Here is a 26588-nt window from a genome sequence, read left to right as displayed (position 1 = left end):
CCCAGGACTGCTGGACCATCAGGCTTAGAAAGCTCAGGGTTCCTGGTGGGAAATTTAGTGACGTGTGCATACTGTAAGATGCGAGCCCTAGCTGTCTTCCTTTATTTAACTTCCTAAGATACTGAGTATACACTCTCTCAGACCCTAAATCCCAGCCACAAGCAAAAAATTAAAGAAATCTTCCCTTAAGACACCAAACAGACTCACAGGAGAAAAATAAAAGAGAGACAAAAAACAAAAATACACAAAAATAACAAATACTGATATCTGGCGTTCCACCAAAGACAAGGTTGGCTCACTGCCCAATCACCTCACGGTGAAACCTACCAGTTGGGAAACCACAGCCACCCACTATCCAGCATCTCACTCCATGAACAACTAAGGATCATGACATATTTTTTAAAAAAAAGCCTCCTCTGTTAGTACTAAAACAGAAAAATAGAATCTGGGGGAGCCTGGCTGGCTCAGTCAGTAGAGCATGCAACTCCTGATCTAAGAGTTGTGATTTCAAGCCACACACGGTGTGTGAAGCCTACTTAAAAAACAAAATAAAAACAAAAACCAAAAAAAAGAACAGAATCTGAGGTAACAAAGAAAAAAGTTTTAAAAAACGAAAAAATATCCTCGGAGAAATAAAGAAAGGTATTACATCCAAGAAGAGGATGGTTTGAAAAAGGAACAAAGAAAAGAGCTCTGGGAAATTATATGACACAAATAATTATTGTAAGCTAAACTTTCCAAATTCAAGAATAAGAAAACAAACACACCCAATTAAAAACTGGGCAAAATATTTCGACAGACACTTCACCAAAGATTGGCTTCAGAGACAAGCAAATAAGCACATAAAAAGTTGCTCAGCATCATTAATCATTAGGGAAATGAAAATTAAAGTAATAAGGAAATATACCACTAGGGGCACCTGGGTGGCTCTGTGGGTTGAGTCTGCCTTTGGCTCATGTCATCATCCCAGAGTCCTGGGATGCAGCCCCATATTGGGCTCCCTGCGCAGGTAGAGTCTGCTTCTCCCTCTCCCTCTGCTCCTCACTCTCTGTCTCTCTCAAATAAATAAATAAAATTTTTAAAAAATTTTTCAAAAAAGATAAGAAACATACCACTATACACCTATTACAATGGCCAGAATCCTCATCCACTGTGGGTGGGAATGCAAAATGGTAAAACCACTTTGAAAAACAGTTTGGCAGTTTCTTTTTTTTCCTTTTTTTTTTTTTTTTTAAGATTTTATTTATTTATCTGAGAGGCTGAGAATGAGTGGAGTGGCGGAGAAAGCAAGAAAGGGGGAGAGAGAAGCAGACTCCCCACTGAGCAGGAATCCCAACTTGGGGCTCAATCCCAGGACACCAGGATCATGACCTGAGTGAGCCTAAGGCAGATGCTTAACCGAATGAGCCACTCTGGTGCCTCTGGCAGTTTCTTAGAAGGTTAAAATATACATGGCATAAAACCCACCAATTCTGCCTCTAGGTATTTTCCCAACAGAAATAAAAACTTGTGTTCATACAAAAACCTACAAGTAAATGTTTGCATCAACTTTATTTATAACCTCCAAAACCTGGAAACAATTCAAATGTTCTTGAACCGGTGAGTGGATAAGCCCAACTGTGGTACGTCCATATAATGGACTATCTACACCATGATAAAAAAACAATGAACTATTAATAAAAAAAGTATTTTGGATGAATTTCAAATTCACTATGCTAGGTAAAAGCAGCTAGACTCAAAAAGCTAAATAGCCTACCTATATGATACTCAGAAAAAGACAAAACTACAGGAACAGCAAATACATTGGTGGTGGCCTGACTAAAGGAACACCAGTGACTCTGGGGCAGATAATGGGACTGTTCTGTACTCGTGGTGGTGGTTACATGGCTATGTGTGTATGCCAAAACTTAAGAGTCAAAATTGGATAAATTTTACTGTATATGGAAGGTGTACTTCAATTAATTCTTTTAATTAGCATTAATAAGAAATATAAAAAGATATTACATCATTAAATAGGATGCTATGCAAAGAAACAAAGAAAGGAGCTTTTAGAAATTAAGTATCTGATAGCTGAAATAAAAACAAAAGACTTGGAAGAGAAAAAGAAATCGCCCAGAAGGCAGACTAAAAGGACAACAAAAATTTAAAATGACAAAAAACTCAGTAAGATCAGTCTCTAAGACCCTACATCTAAATTCAAGAAGAGAACTGAACAAATATGGGAAAAAATGAACAAATAATTAAAAAAAAATTCTCCAAACTAAAGAACACAAATTTCCATATTAAAGGAGTCCATCAAGGGGCACCTGGTGGCTGGCTCAGTTGGTGGAATGTGAGACTCCTGATCTGGAGGTTGTGAGTCTGAACCCCACATGCAGCATTTTTACTTAAATTTTTTTTTTAATTTTAGTTAGGAAAAAAGGAAGGGGGGAGTCACCCAGCACCCAGCACAATGAATTAAAAAAAGGGCCACGTCAAGGGATATGATATCACTGCAAAACTTCACAATACTGGAGACCATAAAAAGAGCCTAAATGCTTCAGAAAGGAAAAAAACAGGTCACACATGAAGGAAGTAATCAGAATGGCCCTAAACTTCTCAACTGCAACACTAGATGCTGGAACATGATACAAACAAATCTTTCAAGTGAAAAGATATTTAAATTTAGGATCCTATACCCAGCCAAAATATCTATCAATATTAGGGTCACAAAGACCATTTTCTTTTCTTTTTTATTAATTTTTTAAAGATTTTTTATTTATTTGACAGAGAGCAATCACAAGTAGGCAGGCAGGCGGGGAGGGGGGCAGGCTCCCCGCTGAAAAGAGAGCCCAATGTGGGGCTCGATCCCAGGACCCTGAGATCATGACCTGAGCCGAAGACAGACGCTCAACCCACTGAGCAACCCAGGCGCCCCTATTATTTTTATTTCTAACATATAATGCATTATTTGTTTGAGGGGTACAGGCCTATAATTCATCAGTCTTATACAATACACAGTGCTCACTAGCAAAGAGCATTTCCAAACATATTTTTTTTAATTTTTTTAAACGATTTTATTTATTTATTTGACTGACAGAGATCACAAGCAGGCAGAGAGGCAGGCGGAGAGAGAGGGAGAAGCAGGCCCCCCGCCAAGCAGAGAGCCCGATGTGGGGCTTGATCCCAAGACCCTGGAATCATGACCTGAGCCGAAGGCAGAGGTTTAACCCACTGACCCACCCAGGCGCCCCCAAACATATTTTTTTTAAGTTTATTTCTCATGTACCCATTCTTAGGAAGCAGCTAGAGGTTGGTTTTGCTGAAAAAGAGGAGTAGATCAGGAAAAACGTAGGGCTCAAAAAAGAGAATATACATGGGGAAGGCAGCAAAAAGAAGTTCCAGTGTGATCACCAACAAACCTACAGAGCAATCAGTTCAGGTGAAAGCAGAAATGGGGAGAGACGCAGAAGAAAAACCAATAAGAAAAAAAATGGAACTGTTACATTTAAGAGTTTGGAAAAGAGTAAGTGATAAGGTATTCTACAGACTTGACAGTGCACTGGGCTAGATACACAGAACATTAAGCAAGTGGAAAACTAAGGCAATAACTCCAGAAAAAGTATTAGTTATAATAATCATATAAATAAATCATATTTACAGTTATGAACATGTAACCAATCCCTCAGCATTTATCCAAAAATCATGCTGTAACTATAATGAAAGGATAAGAAAGAAAGTAATTATAAAAAGGCTAACTCTTGGGGCACCTGGGTGGCTCAGTGGGTTAAGCCTCTGCCTTCGGCTCAGGTCATGATCTCAGGGTCCTGGGATCAAGCCCCACATCGGGTTCCCTGCTCAGCAGAGAGCCTGCTTCCCCCTCCCTCTCTGTCTGCCTCCTCCACTTGTGATCTCTCTCTCTGTCAAATAAATAAATAAAATCTTAAAAAAAAAAAAAAAAGGAAGAATTGAAAGCCGCTGCCTCTAGAGAGGTCTCGGGTAGAAACAGGTGTATCAGGGAACTGCTTTTGTTCACTATGAGCTTTAATACAATTTTAATTTGTTACATATGTTCACGTATTATCCTGATAAAGACGGTGATAGGAGAAAATTTCGCTATATATCAAGTAAAAACAATTAGTTTATCATAATCCTAATCCTAGCTGTACCTTTAAAAAAAAAAAAATTTAACTTATTTCAGAGAGAGCGAGCAAGCACACATGCACAAGCAGAGAGAGGGAGAGAGAGAATCCCTAAGCAGGCTCTCTGCTGAGCACAGAGTCAGATGTGGGGCTTGATCCCAGGACCCTGAGATCATGACCCGAGCCAAAACCAAGAGCCAGTCGCTCAATCAACTGAGCCACCCAGGCACACCTAGTTGTACCTTTTTCAAAATACACAGGTAAAAACATGTTACAGGATTGAAAACATCCCCAAGAGTTATCTTTGGTTGGTGAGATTACAGATTTTCATTATCATCTTTGTATTATAAGAATTTTTCCAAAAGAGTAAATCCCCATTATTTTTATTATTTTTCATTGCAATTCTTAAAAACAACTTGAAAACAAATGAGCTTTCTGAGAAAGGAGAAGACAGTGAGAGGGCCATGTACAGGCAGTTTTGAAAACCTGGAAAACTGGTGTTGAAGGAACAGGGAGAGAAAGACAACACGAACTACCAAGAGTTAAAAGTGTCACAAGTGCTTTCTCTACTCTAATTGACCACTGTGAATAACTGAAGTAAATTTATTATTTACCACAGTTCTGGAATAAGTCAGATGGTAGCTAAACTAAACCTTTTAAGTGGGTAAGTTAAATATTTAATATTTCTTTCAAAGGGGGAAACTAAAGCTCTGGGTTTTTTTGTTTTTTTTTAAGATTTTATTTATTTGGGGCACCTGGGTGGCTCAGTGGGTTAAGCCTCTGCCTGTCACGGTCTGAGGGTCCAGGGATCGAGCCCCGCATGGAGGGGGGGGTCCTCTGCTCAGCAGGGAGCCTGCTTCCCCCTCTCTCTCTGCCTGCCTCTCTGCCTATTTGTGATCTGTCAAATATAAATAAAATCTTAAAAAAAAAAAAAAAAAGATTTTACTTACTTATTTGACAGAGAGAGACATGGAGAAAGGGAATACAAGCAAGGGGGGGGTGGGAGACGGAGAAGCAGGCTTCCCCCTGAGCAGGGAGCCCAATGCAGGCCTGATTCCAGGACCCTGAGGCCACAATCTGAGCCGAAGGCAGATGCTTAACCGACTAAGCCACCCAGGCGCCCCTAAATCTCTGTTTTAACTTAAATATGGTCCTTAAAATATGTTTATACCTTATGAATCAAATGACATCTTTTTTTTTTTTTTGAAGGCTCCATGCCCAGTGTGGAACCCAATGTGGGGCTTGAACTCACGACTCTGAGATCAAGACCTGAGCTGAGAACAAGAGCAGAACATTTAACAACTGAGACACACCAGCACCCTTGGACGACATTTTCTCACTGTACTCGAAGTAAGGTCCCTATATCTTCATAGAATCTTCATCTTCAGGGGAGATTCCCCTGGGAATCCTGGGATCAAGGGTCCTGGGATCAAGTCCTGCATCAAGCTCCTTGCTCAACCGGGAGCCTGCTTCTCCCTCTCCCTTTGCCTATCACTCCTCCTGCTGTGCTCTCCCCACTCTGTCATATAAATAAAATCTTTAAAAAAAAGAAGAATCTCCATCTTCAGGAGCAAATCAACAGGTAACAATAGCCTAATATTTGTTGAATCTTCACCATGTGCCAGGCACTGTTATAGGCATTTCGTGTATATTAACCATTTAACCCTCACACCTTGAATTGAGTACTAAGATATCTCCATTTTACAAATGAGGAAAGTGAGACACCGAGTGTTAAGCAAACAGCCCATCATCACAGAGCCCAGATTCAAACTCATGAAGTCTGGTCCAGATTCTCCACTTTATATCTCTGTGCTACATGCTCGCTCTCTAGATTCTTTTTTTTTTTTTTTTAAATATTTTATTTATTTATTTGACAGGCAGAGATCACAAGTAGGCAGAGAGGCAGGCAGAGAGAGAGGAGAAAGCAGGCTCCCTGCTGAGCAGAGAGCCCAGTGCAGGGCTTGATCCCAGGACCCTGGGATCATGACCTGAGCCAAAGGCAGCGGCTTTAACCCACTGAGCCACCCAGGCGCCCCTCGATCTCTAGATTCTTGACACACACAAAAGATGTATATAGACTCCTCAGATTCTCATACATCATGATAACCTAAAATGCTGTAGTGGGCTTACATACGCGGGTGCCTCCAATACCTGCCCCAAGTCCCCACTCGACAGTGTGGAAATCAATGGTTGGACTCCACTTACACTAGTCCTTCTTTGACAAATCCTTCTGGAATAAATTCTCCAAACTGGCCTAAGGCAATCCAAAAATCAGCGATAATTTGGGGAGACTTATAACCCAACTCTCATTCATCCTAAGAAAACTACTGTTGTTTAAAAAAAAAAAGAAGATTTTATTTATTTATTTCAGAGAGAGAGACAGAGATAGTGACAGAGATAGCACAAGCGGGGAGGAGGGAGAAACAGACGCCTCACCAAGCAGGGAGCCCCCACACAGGGCTCGATCCAGGACCCTGAGCTGAAATCAGATGCTTAATTGACTGAGCCACCCAGGTGCCCCTCAATAAAGCTATTTTTTAAATGGAATTATTAAATATTACTTGAGATTGATTGTTGATTGATTTCTATTTAGTCGGCTCCCTGCTCACTGGGGAGCCTGCTTCTCCCTCTCCCTCTGCCACTCCCCCTCCTTGTGCTCCTCTTTCACTCTCTCAAATAAAATCTTTTTTTTTTAATAAATTTATTTATTACAAGTAGGCAGAGAGGCAGGCAGAGAGATAGAGGAGGAAGCAGGCTCCCTGCTGAGCAGAGAGCCCGATGCGGGACTCGATCCCAGGACCCTGAGATCATGACCTGAGCTGAAGGCAGCGGCTTAACCCACTGAGCCACCCAGGCGCCCACAAATAAAATCTTTTAAAAAGGGGGGGGGTGCCTGGGTGGCTCAGTGGATTAAAGCCTCTGCCTTCGGCTCAGATCATGTTCCCAGGGTCCTGGGATCAAGCCCCATATCAGGCTCTCTGCTCAGCAGGGAGCCTGCTTCCTCCCCTCTCTCTCTGCTTGCCTCTCTGCCTACTTGTGATCTCTGTCAGTCAAATAAATAAATAAAATCTTTTTTAAAAATTAAAATTAAAAAAATTTTTTAAAAAGGCATTCAAATAGAAAAAAGACCAAGAAGGGCAGATGAGAGTAATCTATTCACTGCAAGGAGGGCATCTGCTAGGACTGGCTCCGATCCATGTCACCCAGATTATCAGTCTCCCACCACAACCACCAACTTTTCATCTCCTACACGCCCCCTCCAAGGATCTGCAGTCACAGGGAAGACACAGGGTAATGAAGAAGAAAAGAATCTAAGAGAAGAAATCAGAGTTCCTGGCCTCAACATCCCCAGTGCTGCTGTGCCTGCACATTTCGACACAGAGCTCCAACCCCAAGTACACAAGGACAAGGAGTCGAACGTGAGCACAGACTACTCTTCACCACACGCATCAGACATGCTTCTCTACCACGCACAGAGCATGTTGCCCAACTTCTTAATAACTCTTCGGGGCCTTCATTTTCTTTCTGCCAACTCTCATGTTTAACCTCTTCAGATACAGACACCCGAAAACAGATCTCACTCATTTCCTTATAATCCTGAATTCCTATCGCCACTCAAAGCCCTACCATTCCTAGGGAAGCACATGGGATGCATTCTTCTCTCCATCTACACTCCTGATGCTCTCGAGGCCTGGGGAACCTGAAGTACCTCCTGAATTGATCTGCCACTCAGTGCTTCAAAACCCATCCAGGGGAGCCTGGGTGGCTCAGTCGTTAAGCATCTGCCTTCGGCTTAGATCATGATCCCAGGGTCCTGGGAACGAGCCCCTCATCGGGCTCCCTGCTCAGCAGGAAGCGCCTGCTTCTCCCTCTCCCACTCCCCTTGCTTGTGTTCCCCCTCTCACTGTGTCGCTCTCTGTCAAATAAATAAATCTTTAAAAAAAGCAAAACCCATCCAGATACCCACTAGCTATCTCATCTTCCAATCCATCCTCAGAACAGAAGCTATGCTAAACTCGCTAACATCCCACTGAAATCATATTCCACTTGTTCCCTGATCTTCCAACTCATCATCAATACCCACAAATGAAATAGATTTGAAATAGATGGGGGGGCCCCTTGAGAAACCACCTCCTCCAGCTCCTCCAGTAATCCTCTCAATCTGGGGGGAACGAGCGGTCTGCAATAGTGGCCTAACTGTATCTCCATGAGTTGATCTGGTTTTGTTTCACTCTCCCGCGTGCTGCTGATGGGAACACTGCAGACCCCTCTGTGCTGAAGAGTGGAAAATGGGGATCACTGACCTAGCGCAGTATTTACCTACAGACGAGAGGCAGAAAGTTATAGCTTGGTTCTCTAGATACAGCCCAACAAACAGACCTTTACAGCTTATTTCTTACTCACATACTCAGGTTGTTGCTAAACCAGGACACTCAAGACTGCCCACACTTTAAAATCAGTACCTTAGAGGCATGTGACTCTTGATCTCAGGGTCTGGGATTCAAGTCCCATATTGGGTGCAGAGATTATGTAAAAAATAAAACCTTAAAAAAAAAAAATCAGGGCTTCTGTTCATGCTGCTCCCTCCCTTGAACTACCCATCCTCATGCTGCACAAGCCCATCCAAGAAATATACAGCCACACCAACACCAACTCCCCCAAACAGGGTATAAACTTGTCCTTCTCTAAATCTCTACTGCACTTTGTCCTTCACTTGTAGCAATCCAGAATTACACAAATACCAAAAAGACATTTGGTTGACACTGGAGGCAATAAATACTGCCAAACCGGTAACAAATTCTGCTTCAGATAAATCTACAGTTCATGGCATCTATGCCACTGTTCTCCTTTGTCATAATCCTTAGAGGACATAAATCACGGAACAGGAAAACATCAGGGCTTTGGCTTTCTGAAGCCATCAGAGGTTCCAAATTTCAAAATTCCAGCTAAGTATAATACGTCAGAAGTCCCACACAAGTTAAAAGCAAAAACTATCCAGTTTCTGGGGCACCTGGGTGGCTCAGTCACTAAGCATCTGCCTTTGGCTCAGGTCATGATCCCTGGGTCCTGGGATCAAGGCCCACAATGGGCTCCCTGCTCAGCAAGACTGCTTCTCCCTCTCCCTCTGCCTGCTGTTTCCCCTTCTGTTCCTTCTGTCAAACAAACAAATAAATAAAATCTTTACAAAATTAAAAAAAAAAAAAAAACTATCCAGTTTCACGTATGATGTTTTTATTTAGCAAATACTTGATTTCAAGGTGCTGTCAGAACACCAAACACCTATTCAAAACAGATTTTCTGTACAATCTCTCTCAATGCATTGACAATACAAGTCATAAAACTGGGGCGCCTGGGTGGCTCCTTCGGCTAAGTGCCCAACTCTTGGTTTCGGCTCTGGTCATGATCTCAGGGTCCTGGGATCCAGCCCTGTGTCAGGCTCCAAGCTCAATGTGGAATCTGCCTGAGATTCTCTCCCTCCCCCTCTGCCCTTCCCCAGTTCACACATGCATGTGCACTCTCTCCCTCAAATAAATAAATTAATAAATCTAAAAAATATGTCATAAAGGGGTGTGTGGTATCTCAGTTAAGCATCTGCCTTTGGCTCAGGTCATAATTTCAGGGTCCTGGGATCAAGACCTAGTCAGGCTCTCTGGTCAGCAGAGAGTCTGCTTTTCTCTCTCCCTCTCTGCTCCTATTCTCTGTCTCCCAAATAAAAAGAATTTTTTTTAAAAAAATATGTCATAGGACGCCTGGGTGGCTCAATCGGTTGAGCGACTGCCTTTGGCTCAGGTCATGATCCCAGGTCCTGGGATCGAGTCCTGCATTGGGCTCCTTGCTCAGTGGAAAACCTGCTTCTCCTTCTGCCTGTTCTACCGGCTATGCCTGCCTGCTTGGGTTTTCTCTCTGATAAATAAACAATCTTAAAAATATACATATATGTGTCATAAAACCTATGGGCTGAAATAACTCTAAATAATAAAAATAAATAAAACCCTTTTTCAGCCAAATGCCTCTACCTGAAGCAAAACTAGATGATTTCAATTTTGAATTAATAAACTGTCATTTCTATTGTATTCTTTGTAATGTGAAGGTCTTATACACCCATTTAAAATTTTTCTCCTTAAAAGGAAAACTTTTAATCTCCAATGAAAATACTTTTTGAAATCTATGATTTTAGGGTGCCTGAGTGGCTCAGAGGGTTAAGCCATGGACTTCGGCTCAGGTCATGATCCCAGAGTCCTGATCGCATCAGGCTCTCTGCTCAGCGGGAAGCCTGCCTCCTCCTCTCTCTCTCTGCCTGCCTCACTGCCTACTTGTGTTCTCTCTCTGTCAAATAAATAAATAAATTCTTTAAAAAAAAAATCTATGATTTTAGGGGTGCCTGGCTGGCTCAGTCAGAGGAGTGTGTGACTCTTGATCTTGGGGTCATGACTTTGAGCCCCATAATGGGTGTAAAGCTTACTAAAAAAACAGGGGCACCTGGGTGGCTCAGTAGCTCCAATCATGATCCCAGGGTACTGGGATCAAGTCCCATATCGGGCTCACTACTCAGCGGGAAGCATGCTTCTCTCTCTTTCTCTGCTCCTGCTCCCCCTGCTTGTACTGTCTCTCTCAAATTAATAAATAAAAATCTTTAAAAAATTTAGAAAAAATAAAATTTTTTTAAAAAACTGTGATCTTAGAAAAGATCTTAGAAAATCAGGGTGCCTGGGTGGCTCGGTGGGTTAAGCCGCTGCCTTCGGCTCAGGTCATGATCTCAGGGTCCTGGGATCGAGTCCCGTATTGGGCTCTCTGCTCAGCAGGCAGCCTGCTTCCTCATCTCTCTCTCTCTGCCTGCCTCTCTGCCTACTTGTGATCTCTCTCTGTCAAATAAATAAATAAAATCTTTAAAAAAAAAAAAAACTCATATCAACCAACATCTCTGCATCGTGAACAGTCATATTACCTACAAACCACTCAACAGATGAATAGAAGAACGAATAATTTTTTTATGGTAGGAATTTAATATGTTAGTAGTTAAGCCAACAGTAGTACTGCCTACAAAAATTAATCAAATTATTCTAAATTCCCAATAAAGCATAATCCTTTTTTTAGCCTTCAAAGTACAGGATTCAAATCCACCAATCATATTTCTTTCTGTGCTCTTGGGTTACCAGTCCCAGAGTATTTTTTTCTCCCCAAGCATACACACACATACTCATTTACCTGACAGCCTTCTCCCTAGCCTTTACTGTCTGGAAATACAGACAATAAAACCAATGACACTGGTGCTTAGCCTCTACAACTCACTGTCATGCAGTGTTACTCATTCTAGCCAAGTGGACATATTCTCAAAGTTCAGAACACAAAATGCATGATCCCTTTTACCATAATCTTGAGAGATAATGTGTTTCAAAAAGTAAAACATCCGACAAGTTAACACCACATCCAACAAAGAAAGGCAAATGCCTGGCAAGTAATAGGAAAGAGTAGCTTAAAACACACTAACTCTACTCCTAAAACCACTCACTGATCAAACCACCAAAATCTAATTAAATCAATTTTTAGTTTCCCAAATCCAAAATATTTAAGAGCTAGGGCAACCACTGCAGAATTCTCAAAACTTCATCTATTACAAGCTCTCACCTAACTAACAATCATTTATCCAAACAATCTTTGATGAGCAGCTGCTATGTGCAAGGCACTGTACTAGGAACTGCAGGAGACAGAAGATTAACATAAGGATATATAATCCTTAACTTCATATAAAGAGAGGACAAGTATCCACAAAGTAGTCTACAAGTATCATTAATAAAAACAAAATGTCATGAAAATACATAAATATGCAAGTTTTTTTTTTAAAGAGAAACCTAAGCAAAAATTGTAATTTAACTCAGCATATACACAGCTATCAATCCTAAGTATTATTGGCTAGTCCCTCAAAGAGGTTTAAGTTAGCTGAACTGCCCTGCCAAAATGCCTCAGCTCTGTCTAGCCCCAAAAAACTTCCTCAGATAGTGTGTATCAGTCTCTATGGGTCTTAGTGTGTATCAGTCTCTACGGGTCTTTCAGTTGTGGGCAGAAAGAACCACGTATGATCTCTTAACATAAAAACTATTACAATAAGGGGCGCCTGGGTGGCTCAGTGGGTTAAAGCCTCTGCCTTCGGCCCAGGTCATGATCCCAGGGTCCTGGGATCAAGCCCCGCATCGGGCTCTCTGCTCAGTGCAGAGCCTGCTTCTCTCTCTCTCTCTCTGCCTGCCTCTCTGCCTACTTGTGTTCTCTGTCAAATAAATAAATAAAATCTTTAAAAAAAAAAAAACTATTACAATAAAAGACACTAAATTGGCTAAGAAATGAAACCTTCTACACCCAAGACATAAATACTTGACACTTGATTCATTCCCTTCCCTCTCCTGCCACCATCCTTTCCCCACCTTCCACTCCCACTGGGCAAAGGCAGACAGATCTTGTCAAGCAAAAGAAAATTACCTTTTGCATTTGTTAGGACAACATAAATGAGTATTCATTTGGTTTAATACTCAAACTCCTCCATAAATAAGTAAGCATTTATAAAAAATGGAAACATCTAAATTTAACCCCTTCTTCAACACTAGCCACTATCAAAAACAAGTGACACATCTTAGTTACTTTTCTAAGATCCTATTTCCTCATAAACCTCACTTTGTAAATGCTCTTAAAATTGGAATCTAGGGGCGCCTGAATAGCGTCAGTGGGTTAAGCCTCTGCCTTTGGCTCAGGTCAAGATCTCAGGGTCCTGGGATTGAGCCCCATATCCGGCTCCCTGCAGGGAGCCTGCTACCCACCCACCCCCGCCCCCCCGGGCCTGCCTCTCTACCCACTTGTGATCTCTCTGTCAAATAAATAAATAAAATCTTAAAAAAAAAACAACCTGGAATCTAATTTAGTTAATCCAGATTAACAAAAACATAAAGGAAAAATCCTGTAGGTTATTGCTACAAGTTACTTTTTTTGCCCACAGTTTAGTAATCTGCAACTACGTATTTAATAAAAAGCAGCAACTGTGTGTTTAAGAAAAAAAAATGCATCTCAGCACCAGCCTAGAGAAACTTTCTGTGAGAAAATAGGAGAAAAGTCACCCTGGAGAAATTCATTACAGATCCAGAGAAGACTTTCATCCTTAGAATCAAGAAAAAAAGTCATTTTGTAATAAATCCCCATGTACTTCTGCCATGTGACTAAGAAGCTGGTCCAAAAGTTCACCTTCAGCAATCCTGTCTGCATGATCAACTACACATCTTCTGCAACAGGTGACACGAAACTGCATTTCTCAGGCGAAGCAAAGGGATCGAATTAGTTAAGACGCATGTTGCTGCAGTTTCTTGTTTCCCCCCCGCTTTGGATTTTACCAAAATGATCTGGAATCGAATGAATTGCCAAATTTGTTTTGGTTTTGTTTGATTTTCTACTTTGGTTTTTAATCAGCCATTTACCAGCAACTGTCGCACAAGCCCATTAGCACTCAAGAGTAAAAACAAACACACGGGACCAGATAAGGCTCTCCGACTAACCCAACTGATCCATTTCCTTAACACAATTTTTAAAAACCACACTGCTAGGGGTGTGAAGAGAAGGATGTTTTTGCGTGTGTTTGTGTGCCACAATCTGTCTAAATCCTCAATTCCCTTTTAAGGAACAGATATATAATAAAAATCTAAAAGAAACCACATTAGAAATGCAAAGAGGTTTGCAAAACAAGAGGCTTCTTTCATTCCAAAAACCAAACCAAAACAAGGGGAGAAAAATGAATGCAATGGATATGCGTGTGCCAAAGTTTCAATCCTGCCCGGTGGAGACACTGCACTGGCACAAATTTTGAAGAGGAAAAAGAGGGGGTTGGGGGGAGAGAAAGAGAGAGCGAGAGTGTGGCCTGCAAACTGTAACAATGCAATCTCCATTTTGAACAATGCGCCTCTTTCCTCTGGTAAATCTAGTTTTTTGCCACTTGATGTGCCGTCGCGTTTCCCCTCCGTCTTGGGGGGGGAGGTGGGGGTGGGGGGAGACCAGAGAGGGAGTGAGCAAGGGGGGAGGGCAGAGGAGGTGGGGAAGGAGTCTGCAGCGACTGGGCTGGGTGGGTACCTGGAGTGCTGCTATAGGTGCTATGGCTCCTGAAGCTGCTCTCCGTGCAGTAACTGGCGTCGTCGTCGTCGTCTTCCATCTCCTCCGGATAATCGGAATCATCGTCGTCCTCCTCCATCTCATCCTCCTCGTCGTCCTCGGAATCTTGGGTCTCCTCGGCGTCGCCGTCCTCCTCCTCCTCCTCCTCCTCCTCGGAGACCATGTCCTCCTCCTCCTCCTCCTCCTCCTCGCTCTCGTGGTCATCGTACACCACTTTGTTGACGGCCCTCCGGGCCGGGGTGGTCCGGGCCAGGTGGCCGCCGCCGCCCCCGCCCCCCGTCCTGCCGCCCCCGCCTCCTCGCCCCCCCCGGCCCGGGGCGCTGGTGCTGGGGGGGGCCGGCGGCGGCGGCGGCGGCGGCGGCGGCGGCTTCCTCCGGCTACTGCTGCCCCCCCTGGGCGAGCTCAGCCGCGTCTTGGGCGCCACCTCAGCCTGGGCGGCGGCCCACCTGCCCCGGCTGCTGCCGCGGTGCCGCGAGCGGAGCCCCCCGATGGGTCCGGACGTGGGCGGAGGCGGCGGCGGCGGCGGCGGGGCCGGGGTGCAGCGCTCCGCAGCGGGAGCCGCGGGCTGCTTGGGCGGCCTGCCCCGCCGGCCCCTCATGTCGGAGCCGAGGCGGGGGGAGAAGGGAAAGCGGAGGGGGGAGGGGCGGGCGGAGGGGTGGCGGTGGGGGGCGCCGGGGCCGGGTGGGGAGGCCCGCGGGGCCGGGCGGGAGGGGCCCGGCCGGCGGAAGCGGGTGGAGGGAGAAGGCTCAATCCGAATTGCTGGGGCCCCACTCCGGATCGCCTTCAGCCGCCATCTTGTTTCTTCCCTCTCGCTCGGTGACTGGGGGAACCGACAGCGGCCGCAGGCCCGGAGCGCGGTCACGTGAGCTGCGCCGCCGACGAGCCTGGGACGGAGCGAGGCCGCGCGGCGCCCGCTAGGGGGAGCGCGGGAGCGCCGGGTCGGGGGCGGGGAGCCCAGGGCGCCTCCGCTCTGCGCGGCTGGACCGCCGGCGCTGGCGCCGCGGGGAAGAGGGGCTCTCTGCGCGCGGAGTGCCGTGGGCCACAGGCCCGGGGAGCCAGCTGCTTCCGCAGAGCGCCCGCTAAAGCCCGACTCGGCAGGTCCTACGTCCCGCGTCTCCTCCTCGGCGGCTTGGAGAGGAGGGCAGGAGCGGCCCCATAATTGTTCCCCTCCCTGCCCCTTGGAGGAAACTGATGCTGAAAGAGCCGAGGATGTCGCCGAGGGGGCCCGCCTGCACCAGCGTGGGAGGGAAATTAACTAGGATCGGGGAGACGAGCTCCCAGAAACGTGAAACTCCGAAGGCTTGGTTCTAGAGAGTCCTGAAATCGATCCCAAAGAACTGCTCGGGGGGCTGTGCCAGGATCTACACTCTGGGCTGCCAGACCCCGAGGGAAAGTCACTCTTAGACTCCTTGGATAAAATCCCCATACGAAAAGCCTCAGATAAACTCCAGAACGCACCTACATTCCAGTCCTCCTCCACCTTTCCCAGTGTCCCAGCTAGAAACTCGACCACCCCCAGCAAGAACTTTTTCCCAGTTTCTCATAAGTAGTAGAAAGATGGCTCTCTAAAACCTACTTCGAAATGTTGTGTGTTCGTGTTATCTTATGGAGAAACAATTTTAATTTCTTTACCTGACAAGTCACCGGGTCTCAGTGCAGCCCAGGGAACGAATCATGATGATAAAATGTCAGGCACCGCCAGACCAAATCAGTTATTCAGCTCACAGGAGTCAAGGTCAGCTCGAGATTTGAGAAAAGTTTTATAAACGCATGAATATTTATCGAGTATGTGACAACTAAAAAGCGATTTAAAGAAAGACAGTAAGCAGGAGTCTGTACACCAAGTGGCTTATTACAATCTAGTTAGAATGAGAGAACCCGGGGCGCCTGGGTGGCTCAGTGGTTTAAGCCTCTGCCTTCAGCTGAGGTCATGATCTCAGGGTCCTAGGATCGAGCCCCCACATCGGGCTCTCTGCTCAGCGGGGAGCCTGCTTCCCCCTCTCTCTCTGCCTGCCTCTCTGCCTACTTGTGATCTCTCTCTATCAAATAAATAAATAAAAATGTTTAAAAGAAAAGAATGAGAGAACCCGGGGCGCCTGGGTGGCGCAGTGGGTTAAAGCCTCTGCCTTCCTCCGCTGGAGTCGTGGTCCCAGGGTCCTGGGATGGAGCCCACATTGGGCTCTCCATTCAGCCGGGAGCCTGCTTCCTCCTCTCTCTCTCTGCCTACTTGTGATCTCTGTCTGTCAAATAAATAAATAAATCTTAAAAAAAAAAAAAAAAGAGAGAACCCAAGTGAAATGAAAATACAAGTGTTAATTGCCAAGTAATCTCCATATAATCCGATTGTATCAAGAGTGGCAAATACACATGCCTTCAAGGACGATGTCAGTAAGAAAAGTAAATAAAGTGGGCAAGGCAAAGACTGAAGGGCCTGTGTTTTGCTTAGGGAGGGCAGTTGTGGGAATATGGGTGTAAAATAGCTAGATCTTCAAATTCTTCAAGAGAAGGTGGAAATGTGCATTTCACTAGAAATCTCTTGGTTTCTCTATGGCAACCATGTCGATTTAAAAACAAACAAAACTTCAAATGGGCCAAAATAAATGCAGTTCAGTTACAGCCCAGATTCTACAGGTTTGCAACCTGTATCCTGCACTATTTACAGCACGGTGTTCCGGGGCCCCTGACGGCTGGGTGGGAAAAGCCACTCCTGATCTCTGGGTTGTGAGTTCCAGCCCCATGTTGGGTGTAGAGATTGCTTAAAAATAAAATCTTTACAGAAAATAAATAAATAAATAAAATCCTTTAAAAAAATTTTTTTTTAAATAAAAGCACAGGGCACCTGGGTGTCTCAGTCGGTTAAGTGTCTGCCTTCGTCTGGGGTCATGATCCCAGAGTCCTGGAATGGAGCCCCACCTTGGGCTCTATGCTCAGCGGGAAGCCTGCTTCTCCCTCTCCTCCCGGCTTGTGCTCTCTGTCGCCATCTCTGTCTCTCTCAAATAAATAAAATCTTAATAAAATAAAATACACAGAGTTCTATATACCACAGAGAATACAAAGATACTGGTGACAGCCTCTGGACTTTCCAAGCTAGTAGTGGAGGAAGACATTTTAGGGAGGTTTTATAAATGCATTAATTTTATTAAAATTAAAATTTAATAAAAGCTAATAAAAATTAAAATTTTATTATTTTATTAAGAACAAAAAGGGGGGGCCTGGGTGTCTTGGTCATTGGGCGTCTGCCTTCGGTTAGTCATAATCCCAGGGTCCTGGGATCGAGCCCTGTATCCGGCTCTCTGCTCAGCAGAAAGCCTGCTTCTCCCTCTCCCACTCCCCGTTTGTGTTCCCCCCTCACTGTCTCTTTCTTTGTCAAATACATAAATAAAATCTTTTTTAAAAATACAATAGATGGCACAAAGAGAGGTGTTTGTTTGTTTTTTCGATGTAGGCTCTGTGCCCAATGTGGGGCTTGAACTCACAACCCTGAGATAAAGGGTCACATAGTTTACCAGCTGAGCTAGCCAGACAGCCAAGACAGGTATCTTTGTATTACTTGGAGTTTTTAGTTGCAAGCAACAGAAACTGACTCTGGCTCATTTAAACAGAAAAAGGAACTCATGAGAAAGATACAGACACCTCCAGAATGGGTGGATCCAAGTATAAATGGAATCCAAGCTCTCAAGCTGTTGTCTTCCAGCTGGTCCAGTAGCTTCCATGGACCATTCTGCTACAAAGCCAGCTGCTTCCAGTTGTTGGGGTCCACAATAGGGCTAGTGAATCTGATAGGACTGCCAGTTTCTTTACTCCTTTCACCGTAAAGTTAGTTCCTTAATCAGATGCTGTTATGGACCCAGTGTTTGCGTACCCAGGAAATTCATATGTTGAAACCCTACGTCCTAATGTGATATCGGGAGGTGGAGTCTTTGGGAGGTAATTAGGATTAGACAAGGTCATGAGGGTGAAGCTCTCAAGGGTAGGATTAGTGCCCTTATAAAGTCATGAGAGAGCGTGCTTTCCCTTTTTGCTCCTCACCATGTGAGGATATAATGAGAAGTCAAAAGCCTCCAACCCAGAAAAGGTCTCTCACTAGAACCTAATATGCTGGCACCTGATCCTAGACTTCCAGGTTCCAGAACTATGAGAAATAAATTTCTGTTGTTTAAAAGCTACCCAAGCTATGGTAATCTGTTCCAAATTGACTAAGACGGTGCCATAATGTGTGTATAAGATACTATGATGGTGAGGGGCACCTGGGTGCCTCAGTCGGCTAAGGGTCTGACTTGGGCTCAGGTCCTGACCTCAGGGTCCTGAGATAGAGCCCCAAGTCAGGCTCTGCACTCAGCGTGGAGTCTACATCTTCCTCTGCCTCTGCCCCTCCCCCACGCTCATCCTCTCTTTCTCTGTCCCTCAAATAAATAAATAAAATCTTTAAAAAAGAAGATACTGTGATGTCAAATAAGGTCTTCATTAAAGCCATGTAGTAGGATGGTGATGGTAAAATCATCCCTGGTTGGGAAAAAGAAATACAAATTTGGGCGCCTGGGTGACTCAGATGGTTGGGTGTCTACCTTCGGCTCAGGTCATGATCTCCAGGTCCTGGTATCAAATCCCACGTCTGAGCTCCTCAGCTCAGTGGGGAGTCTGCTTCTCCTTCTCCCTCTGCCTCTCCCCTTGCTTGGGATCTCTCTCTCTGTGTCTCTCTCAGATGAATGAATAAAATCTTAAAAAGAAAAAATTAAAATTCAGTATAAACCTCTTCCCAAGGAGATTGACTCACTGTATCCACTATGGTAGATAGAATCCATTATAATGATTCCTTCCAAAATGGGCACCCAGCAATAGCCAGGTCAGCCTCTCCTTGGAGAAGCCCATGCTGAGCATATGATCCCAAATTAAACAGGCACTGGCTTGACTAGGGAAGGAGCTTGACCTACATTCACAAGGTAGGGCTTCTTCTGTAACTTAAATCTTCTTTCACGGGGGGGGGGGGGGGGGGGGGCATTTTGGTAAGTACTCGTATAGAACACGAATAGTCTTACTTTCTTGGTCTGCTCTGAGAGGTTTATCTATGTCCTCTCTCCCAAACCTTGTCACCAGTCAAAGTCCCTGACCACTTGGCCCATGACCTGGTAATAGAGTCTTTCTTGAGGCAAAGAGAACCGTAAGAATACAACTCAAAACTCGACCTACTGGGAGGTTTCCTCTTGCCATTGTCCTTTCAAGATCATTTGCAAGTGCAACTCTAATAGCCCCTCCCCTGCTGATACCATTTGTAAACCATGCTCAAATGTCCTCTTTAGTCACCTGGTCATGGGAGCTTTCTAGAAGGCCCAGGCTGTGAATTAAGGGAGGGATGGTAGTGAAATGCGAGGAAACATACCGGAAGTTGCGTGGCTGTGTCTTCTCCAAGAAATGCTCAGGCCTACTCTTATATATTCCATGCCCTCTTGAGGAACCAGGCATGACTGGGCCCTTTATTGCCAAGCAGGACAGATACTCACTGATGATAAGCCACATGAGTACCACTGACCACATGACAAGGTCATGTGGTCACTGATACTCCACGGCCAGGCTCTCAATCTTGCCAGGGTCTGGGAGAAATTTAAGAACAGTTTCGAAAAAAGAGAAGAGTTGTTCGCCAAAGAGAGCAAAGCTTTGCTCCAAACCTGTAAACACAACGTGGGAATGCTCTCTTGGGGGCTTGCCACAGGCTCTGTTCAGCATCCCGGCAGGTGGCTGTGCACATAGCCCCACCAGATCCCCTGGGGCATGGGGACCATTTAGCATAAATCCTTGCACTGGAGCCTGGACCTGCTGAGGAACCTTTGCCTGCTCTGTGCTGTTGCTCAATGTTAGCAAGCTTTCGGGTCATTTGGAAAATGCGTTAAAGCAGCATATATACAAATGTGGTATATATTTGCATATATGTAGTCTTGTAAATCTAAGAGAGCTGCCAAGGATCCGGCACTGTTGGAAGAAGCACCACACCCCACAGTCAAATTTCTCACATCCTTTATATGTTCTATGGCTACAGACATTCACTCTTCAGAAGACTTGCCTTTCCTTTCAGGTGACGCAATTCTGGTTGAATTATTTTGCCACTAGTTGCCGGGGCGTTTCCCAATCTCCACCCTCAGTATTAGATGCATTTTTCTCTGCCATCCACCTCAAAAGACTATACAGTCACAACCACCATCACCCCATTTCCCTGAGAGTCTACAGCCTTCAACCAGCCTGGTTCCGACTTCTTTAGCAGTTGGGTTCTTGGTTGTAAGCAACAGAAACCAACTTTGCCTGCTTTTAAGCGCACGGAATCTTTGGGAGTGCCCCAGAATCAGCCTCTGATTCTGCAGCCAGAAAGTGCTACAAAATCAAGCTCCTAAACCCGTGAAGACAGCACGGCTGTCGCTGCCTGGCACAAGGCCCAGCTTGTCCTGGTAACACACCAACGCGAGGAGCTGGGCACAGCTCCATCGCCCTGCTAGCTTCCGGTTCCAAGGCTGAGGTGTTGGAGCCTGAGTACAGAGTCCTAGCCGCCAGGAAGGCCAGGATGGGAGGACCTGGGTTTTACTCCCATCATGTGGAGGGTTCCTCCACCCTGGGAGGGGACAGAGGTTGGGTGACATATGACATACAGAGAAAGAAGTCAACGTGAGTTGACTTGAACTTGAGTGACTCAGAGAGTGAAGGGTCACAGACCCGCAGGAAAACTAAGAAAGCCAGCCCGGGAGCTGGGTTAGGAAGGAAGTGATTAGCTCTGTGACCTTGACCCTGATAGATCCCCAGGTTCCTTACAAATAAATGAAGGGGGCTGGGGACTGAGCTATACTTTCCACACTTTTGAAATTATAGCATCTAATGGAAACTAGAGGGTAGGGGTGTGTGGATGGCTCAGTCCGTTAACTGTATGACTTGATTTCGGCTCAGGTCGTGATCTCAAAGTCGTGAGATCCAGCCATGTCAGGGTCCTTGCTGGGTGTGGAACCTGCTTAGGATTCCCTCTCTCCCTCTGGCACTCCCCCCACCACTTGCATGCATGCTAATGTTTTCTCTCTCTCTCTCTCTCAAATAACTTTCCTGACTCTAAAATTGAAAAAAGAAAATTACCATGACTTAAAAAAAAAAAAGAAAAAAGAGGAGCACCTGGGTGGGGGGCTCAGTCAGTTAAGCATCTGCCTTTGGCTCAGGTCATGATCCCAGAGTTCTGGGATCAAGTCCTCTACCAGGTTCCCTGCTGAGCAGGGAGCCTGCTTCTCCCTCTCCCTCTGCCTGTTACCCTGAGAAACCTGCTTGGATCTCATTCTTTCTCTCTCAAATAAATAAATAAGATATTTACTTGAGAGAGAGAGAGAGTTAGCAGGAGATAGAGCACAAGTCGGCTGGGGGGGGTGCGGGGGTGGAGGAGGGAGAAACAGGCTCCTGCTGAGCAGGGACCCTGACTCGGGGTTCCATGCCAGGACCCTGGGATCATGACCTGAGCCAAAAGCAGCTGTTAACTGACTGAGCCACCCAGGCACCCCAGCTCTTTTTTACTGAATGAGAAACTTGAACTTGAATACCCAATTTTATATCCTCAGCTTTGTGTCTTAAATAGCTCATGCAATTCCTGATCCAGACTCTTTAGCAGCGATCTCTTCAAATGACAAGAAACTGTTTGCAGTCGTAGGTGATAAAAAAAAAAAAATTTGAAAGGACTTTTATAACCACTGGAACATTTACAACAGTAGAGATTATATTTAAGTTATATTTAAAGCTCTTCTTTTTCTTTCATTGACAAATGTGCTTAAAACATTTCTTGTGGATTTTAGATCCAATCAAACATTTTTATAGCTCGTCATTCAAAATAACAATGAGGCTCTAATTTGCAGAACACACAGGCGTGTTTAGAAGGGTCACCTCAGGAGTGCCTGGGTGGTTCAGGGGTTAATTGTCTGCCTTTGGCTCAGGCCCTGGACTCAGGGTCTGAGGATTGAGCCCCGCCTGGGGCTCTCTGCTCATTGAGGAGACTGCTTCTTCCTCTCTCTCTGCCTGCTTGTGCTCTCTCTCTGTGTCAAATAAATTAACTAATTTTTTAAAATTTTAAAAATACAAAAGAATTTTTTTTTAAATACAATGGTCACCTCAGTTCTTAGACATCATTTGTGGCACACCAGTCACAGACAAAATGTTCTAATATTAAATATGCAAAGACTGAGTTTCTGAGCAGCCTGCACCAGAACCCCCACCCCCCACCCCCATCCAAACACACACACACTCACTCATCTCTCCCTCTCCACTCGATTGCTCCTCTTGTCCTTGGCCACCTGGGACACAAATTCCACCGGCATCTCTACACAGGCAGTGACGTGCCCTGGAGCCGACTGCCAATGGCGGCCTTCCGCTCACTATCAGACCCCACTCTCATAGGGCCATCAGAGGAGGAGGCCGTAGTGGACAGACATAAAAGAGCCAGAGTCCCCAGCCACTCTGAGGGCTGGGAGGATGACCGTCCGCACCCACCCAGATCTCATTCACTGTGCACTAGTGCATGCCAGGCTCTCTGGTTTGGCAGGTCTAGATTAAGTCACCTCTCTGGTTCCTTCCAAGGCTAATGTCTATGATTATGATCCCGCCCTGTTTCCTCTTGCGCAGGCTGACTTCGGCTTGTTGGTGGGGAAACGAAGTGGAAATGTCCAGAAGACAGTTTGAAATGTGGACAAGCTCTGGAGAAATTGATGCTAGAGGAACAATCTGAGAACCAGCCTCTTTGAGAGGAAAGTGAGTACTACGTGGACGAATTACACTGTTGTGGAAGAAGCGGTACCCGAGTGGCGCAGTCGGTTAAGTGACCAACTCTTGGTTCTGGCTCGGGTTATGATCTTAGGGTGCTGGGATCGAGCCCCGAGTCAGCAGACAATCGGCTTCAGGCTTCTCGCTGTCCCTCTGGCCCTCCCCCAGCTCACTTGTGCTCTCTCGCTCTCTCTCTAAAACAAATAAATAAACCTCAAAAAAAAAAAAAAAAGGAGAAAACTGTCATGGAAGAGAGTGCAGAGAGAAAAGAGTACCTGATACGGAATTTGGGGAATCACTTCCACTTCAGGAACTGGAAGAAAAGGAAGAGAAGTCTAGGGAAAGATCAGACAGTACTCACCCTGGCTCGGGGGTAAGACACAGTCAAATGGAAACCAAGGACTGATGGTGAAACTGTGCCCCAAAGCTGGACACCTCGAATCCTACTTTTCTTCCTCTCTCTTTAGCTACTCACCTCATTTCTTTCGTGGACTTGTGTCCCTCTACCTATTGGCTCAGATGTCATGATTTTCAAGCTTTTGTCCTACTTAACAAATCTCCTGGATCCTCTAGTCCCTCCGGTGACCTCAGCTGCCACCATGAGTTCATGTTCCCCAGACCAGCATTTCTTGTCCAGACCTGCACTCTGATCACTTGTTTCTCAAGCAACTTTTTTTTTTTTAAAGATTTTTATTTATTTATTTGACGGAGTGAGAGAGAGACCACAGGTAGGCAGAGAAGCAGGCAGAGAGAGAGTGGAAAGCAGGCTCCCTGCTGAGCGTAGAGCCCGATGTGGGGCTCGATCCCAGGATCATGACCTGAGCCGAAGGCAGTGGCTTAACCCACTGAGCCACCCAGGCGTCCCTCAAGCAACCTTTTGATTAGTTGTCTCACTTCCCTGGGACCAGGGATAAAAGTCCCCTGAATTCAAGCCTGAATATTCTGCTCACCTCATTCTCTGCAATCCATCTGTCTTTATCTTGGGGGGAACAGAGCCTGGATCCTGCTGAGAAAACAAACCCCATTTGGGGACCTAAAGACTTTGCAACTTTTGAAGTCCCCTGCCCAGTGAGCTAGGGTGGCCAATCTATTCCAGTTGTAAGGACTTTCGTGTTTGGGCACTAAAAGGCTGGCACTCCAGGGAACGTCTCAGGTGCAGGCAAACCAGATGGTTCGCCCCCTAGAGGAAGGTGTCCTTGTGAGGCTGGCAGGGGCAAAGGCCTGGAAAAAGAGTATCGATGCCTACCAAGAACCTACATTTTGCATACTGCGGTGGTGGGACAAGGAGCAAATATGTTCTAGCTACTCCCTAGGTCCCCTAGGGCCTTTGCAGAGGTCTGCAGGAGCAGGTGGGGGCACTGAGGCGGGGAAATTTGAATACAAGGTGAATGTAGCCTCATGTAAACCCACAGGCTGAAGAGGCCCAGGGACTTTGGGGATGTAGTTACATAGCCAAGATGACACCATATACAGCATTTTGTCCCTTATCTATGGCTCTACAATACATGCTCTCAAGTTAATGGTCGCAGAATGTTCCATCAAGAAGATTTTGCTCACTTCAAAATTTTTCCTGCGATCAACAGCACTTCACGAACAACTTTGTACTAAAAGGCTTTTTTAAAAGATTTTATTTATTTTTTGGAGAGAGAGAGAGCATGAGCAGGGAGAGGGGCAGAGGGACAGAGAGAAGCAGAATCCCCACTGGGCAGGGAGCCCCATATGGTCGATCCCAAGACCCTGGGATCATGAGCCAAGCCAAAGGCAGACGCTTAACCAACTGACCCACCTAGGTGCCCCCATGCTAAAAGCCTTTTCCCCTGTATTTAAAATGTTTATTGGGGGGACACTTGGGTGGCTCAGTGGGTTAAGCCTCTGCCTTCGGCTCTTGTCATGGTCCCAGGGTCCTGGGATCGAGCCCCGCATCGGGCTCCCTGCTCAGCGGGGAGCCTGCTTCCTCCTCTCTCTCTGCCTGCCTCTCTGCCTACTTGTGATCTCTGTCAAATAAATAAATAAATAAATAAATCTTTAAAAAAATGTTTGTTGGGGCAGCTGGCTGGCTCAGTTGGTAGACCATGCAGCTCTTGATCTCCGGGTCATGAGTTTGAGCTCCACTGTGGGGGTAGAGTTACATAAAAAACAAATTAAAATGTTTATCAGCAGTAATTTAAAAGTATCACTGATTAAATGGGTACATTATGAAATGTTATCTCATTTAATCCTCACAGCACTGCTCTGGACTAGGTATTATTTTCCCAAGGTAGAAACGAGATCCCAGAGATTACATAATTTGCCAAGTTCACCTAGCTAGTGCATGGAGCCAGGATTTGAAACCAGCAGCACCCTATGTATTTTAAAACATGTTGACAGTGAACTTTCATTTGCTCAAAGCCGCATACCTCTTGCCTACATTTTATCTTCTCAGCCTCCTTCAAGCCTTGCATTTGCATCTCTTTATTTTGTTTTATTTTTGAGAGAGAGAGCATGAGCAGGGGGTGGGGAAGGGGACAGATGGAAATGAGGAGAGAGAATCTTAAGCAGGCTCCATGCTCAGCATGGTGTCTGATGCAGGGCTGGATCCTCTGACCCTGAGATCATCGCCTGAGCCGAAATTGAGAGTCAGACGCTTAACTGACTGAGCCACCCAGGCGCCCTGCATCTCCTTATTTTTGATTACCATCACCATCAACATGTTTTAAAATACACAGGGTGGGGGTGCCCGGGTGGCACAGTCATTGGGCGTCTGCCTTCGGCTCAGGTCATGATCCCAGGGTCCTGAGATCGGGCCCCACATCGGGCTTCCTGCTCGGTGGGAAGCTTGCTTCTCCCTCTCCCACTCACCCTGCTTGTGTTTCCTCTCTCACTGTGTCTCTCTCTGTCAAATAAATAAATAAAATCTTTTTTTAAATAATAATAAAATAAAATACATAGGGTGCTGCTGGTTTCAAATCCTGGCTCCATGCACATTATGTAACCTCTGGGATCTCGTTTCTACCTTGGGAAAATACTACCTAGTCCAAAGCAGCGCTTCTGTTCTGCAGTTTTCCCACTGTGTTGTATTTGCTTGTTCACACATCTCTTCTGCCTCCAAGTAGAGAAAGCTCCTTGAGGGTAGAACTGCATGTCATTGGTCCCCTTCCAGCACATCTAGCATGATGGAGGAGAGAGACTAAGGGAGACTTGTTGTGGAATGTGCACAAGGAGACATCAACTGGTCGCTTGGGAGTGAGGGAAGGACTATTTCAGGGTTGAAGGACCTGGAACCGCTTGATGCGTGAGGGCTGGCAGTTTTGTACGTGCTTAGAGAAAAAGGTACCATTGGGGGGAAGAACTTGCTATGCAGGCAAGTTATCCTGGCCTCTGGGAATGGGGGAAGCAAACTCGGGGGGCTGGGAATATCCTTGGGGTGCCTTCACTTATTCAGTGGATATCTATTAAGCACCTACTGTATACAGGTAATACCTACAATGCTACTTTGGATAGGGTGAGGAGGGAAGACTTCTGTGAAGAGGTGACATTCTAGCTCAAATTTGAACATTACAGAAACCCTCTAGGTGAAGATCT

General features: G+C 45.5%; 1 protein-coding gene across 13 annotated transcripts in view; it reads right to left on the bottom strand.

The window, feature by feature from the left end:
* BPTF (bromodomain PHD finger transcription factor) overlaps positions 1–14906 on the bottom strand; it is a 158647-nt gene extending 143741 nt beyond the window's left edge. For all 13 annotated transcript variants that reach the window (XM_044247600.1, XM_044247603.1, XM_044247601.1 and 10 more), the window contains exon 1: positions 14223–14906. In XM_044247600.1, coding sequence (XP_044103535.1) covers positions 14223–14859 — 637 coding nt within the window. In that variant the 5' untranslated portion in view covers positions 14860–14906. The remainder of the gene's footprint in view (positions 1–14222) is intronic.
* Positions 14907–26588: the final 11682 nt, after the last annotated feature.

The sequence above is a fragment of the Neovison vison genome, chromosome 5 (genome assembly GCF_020171115.1).
Source record: "Neovison vison isolate M4711 chromosome 5, ASM_NN_V1, whole genome shotgun sequence".
NCBI lineage: Eukaryota > Metazoa > Chordata > Mammalia > Carnivora > Mustelidae > Neogale > Neogale vison.
The sequence above is the reverse complement of the archived record's forward strand: the minus strand, read 5'-3'. Positions and strand labels throughout refer to the sequence as shown.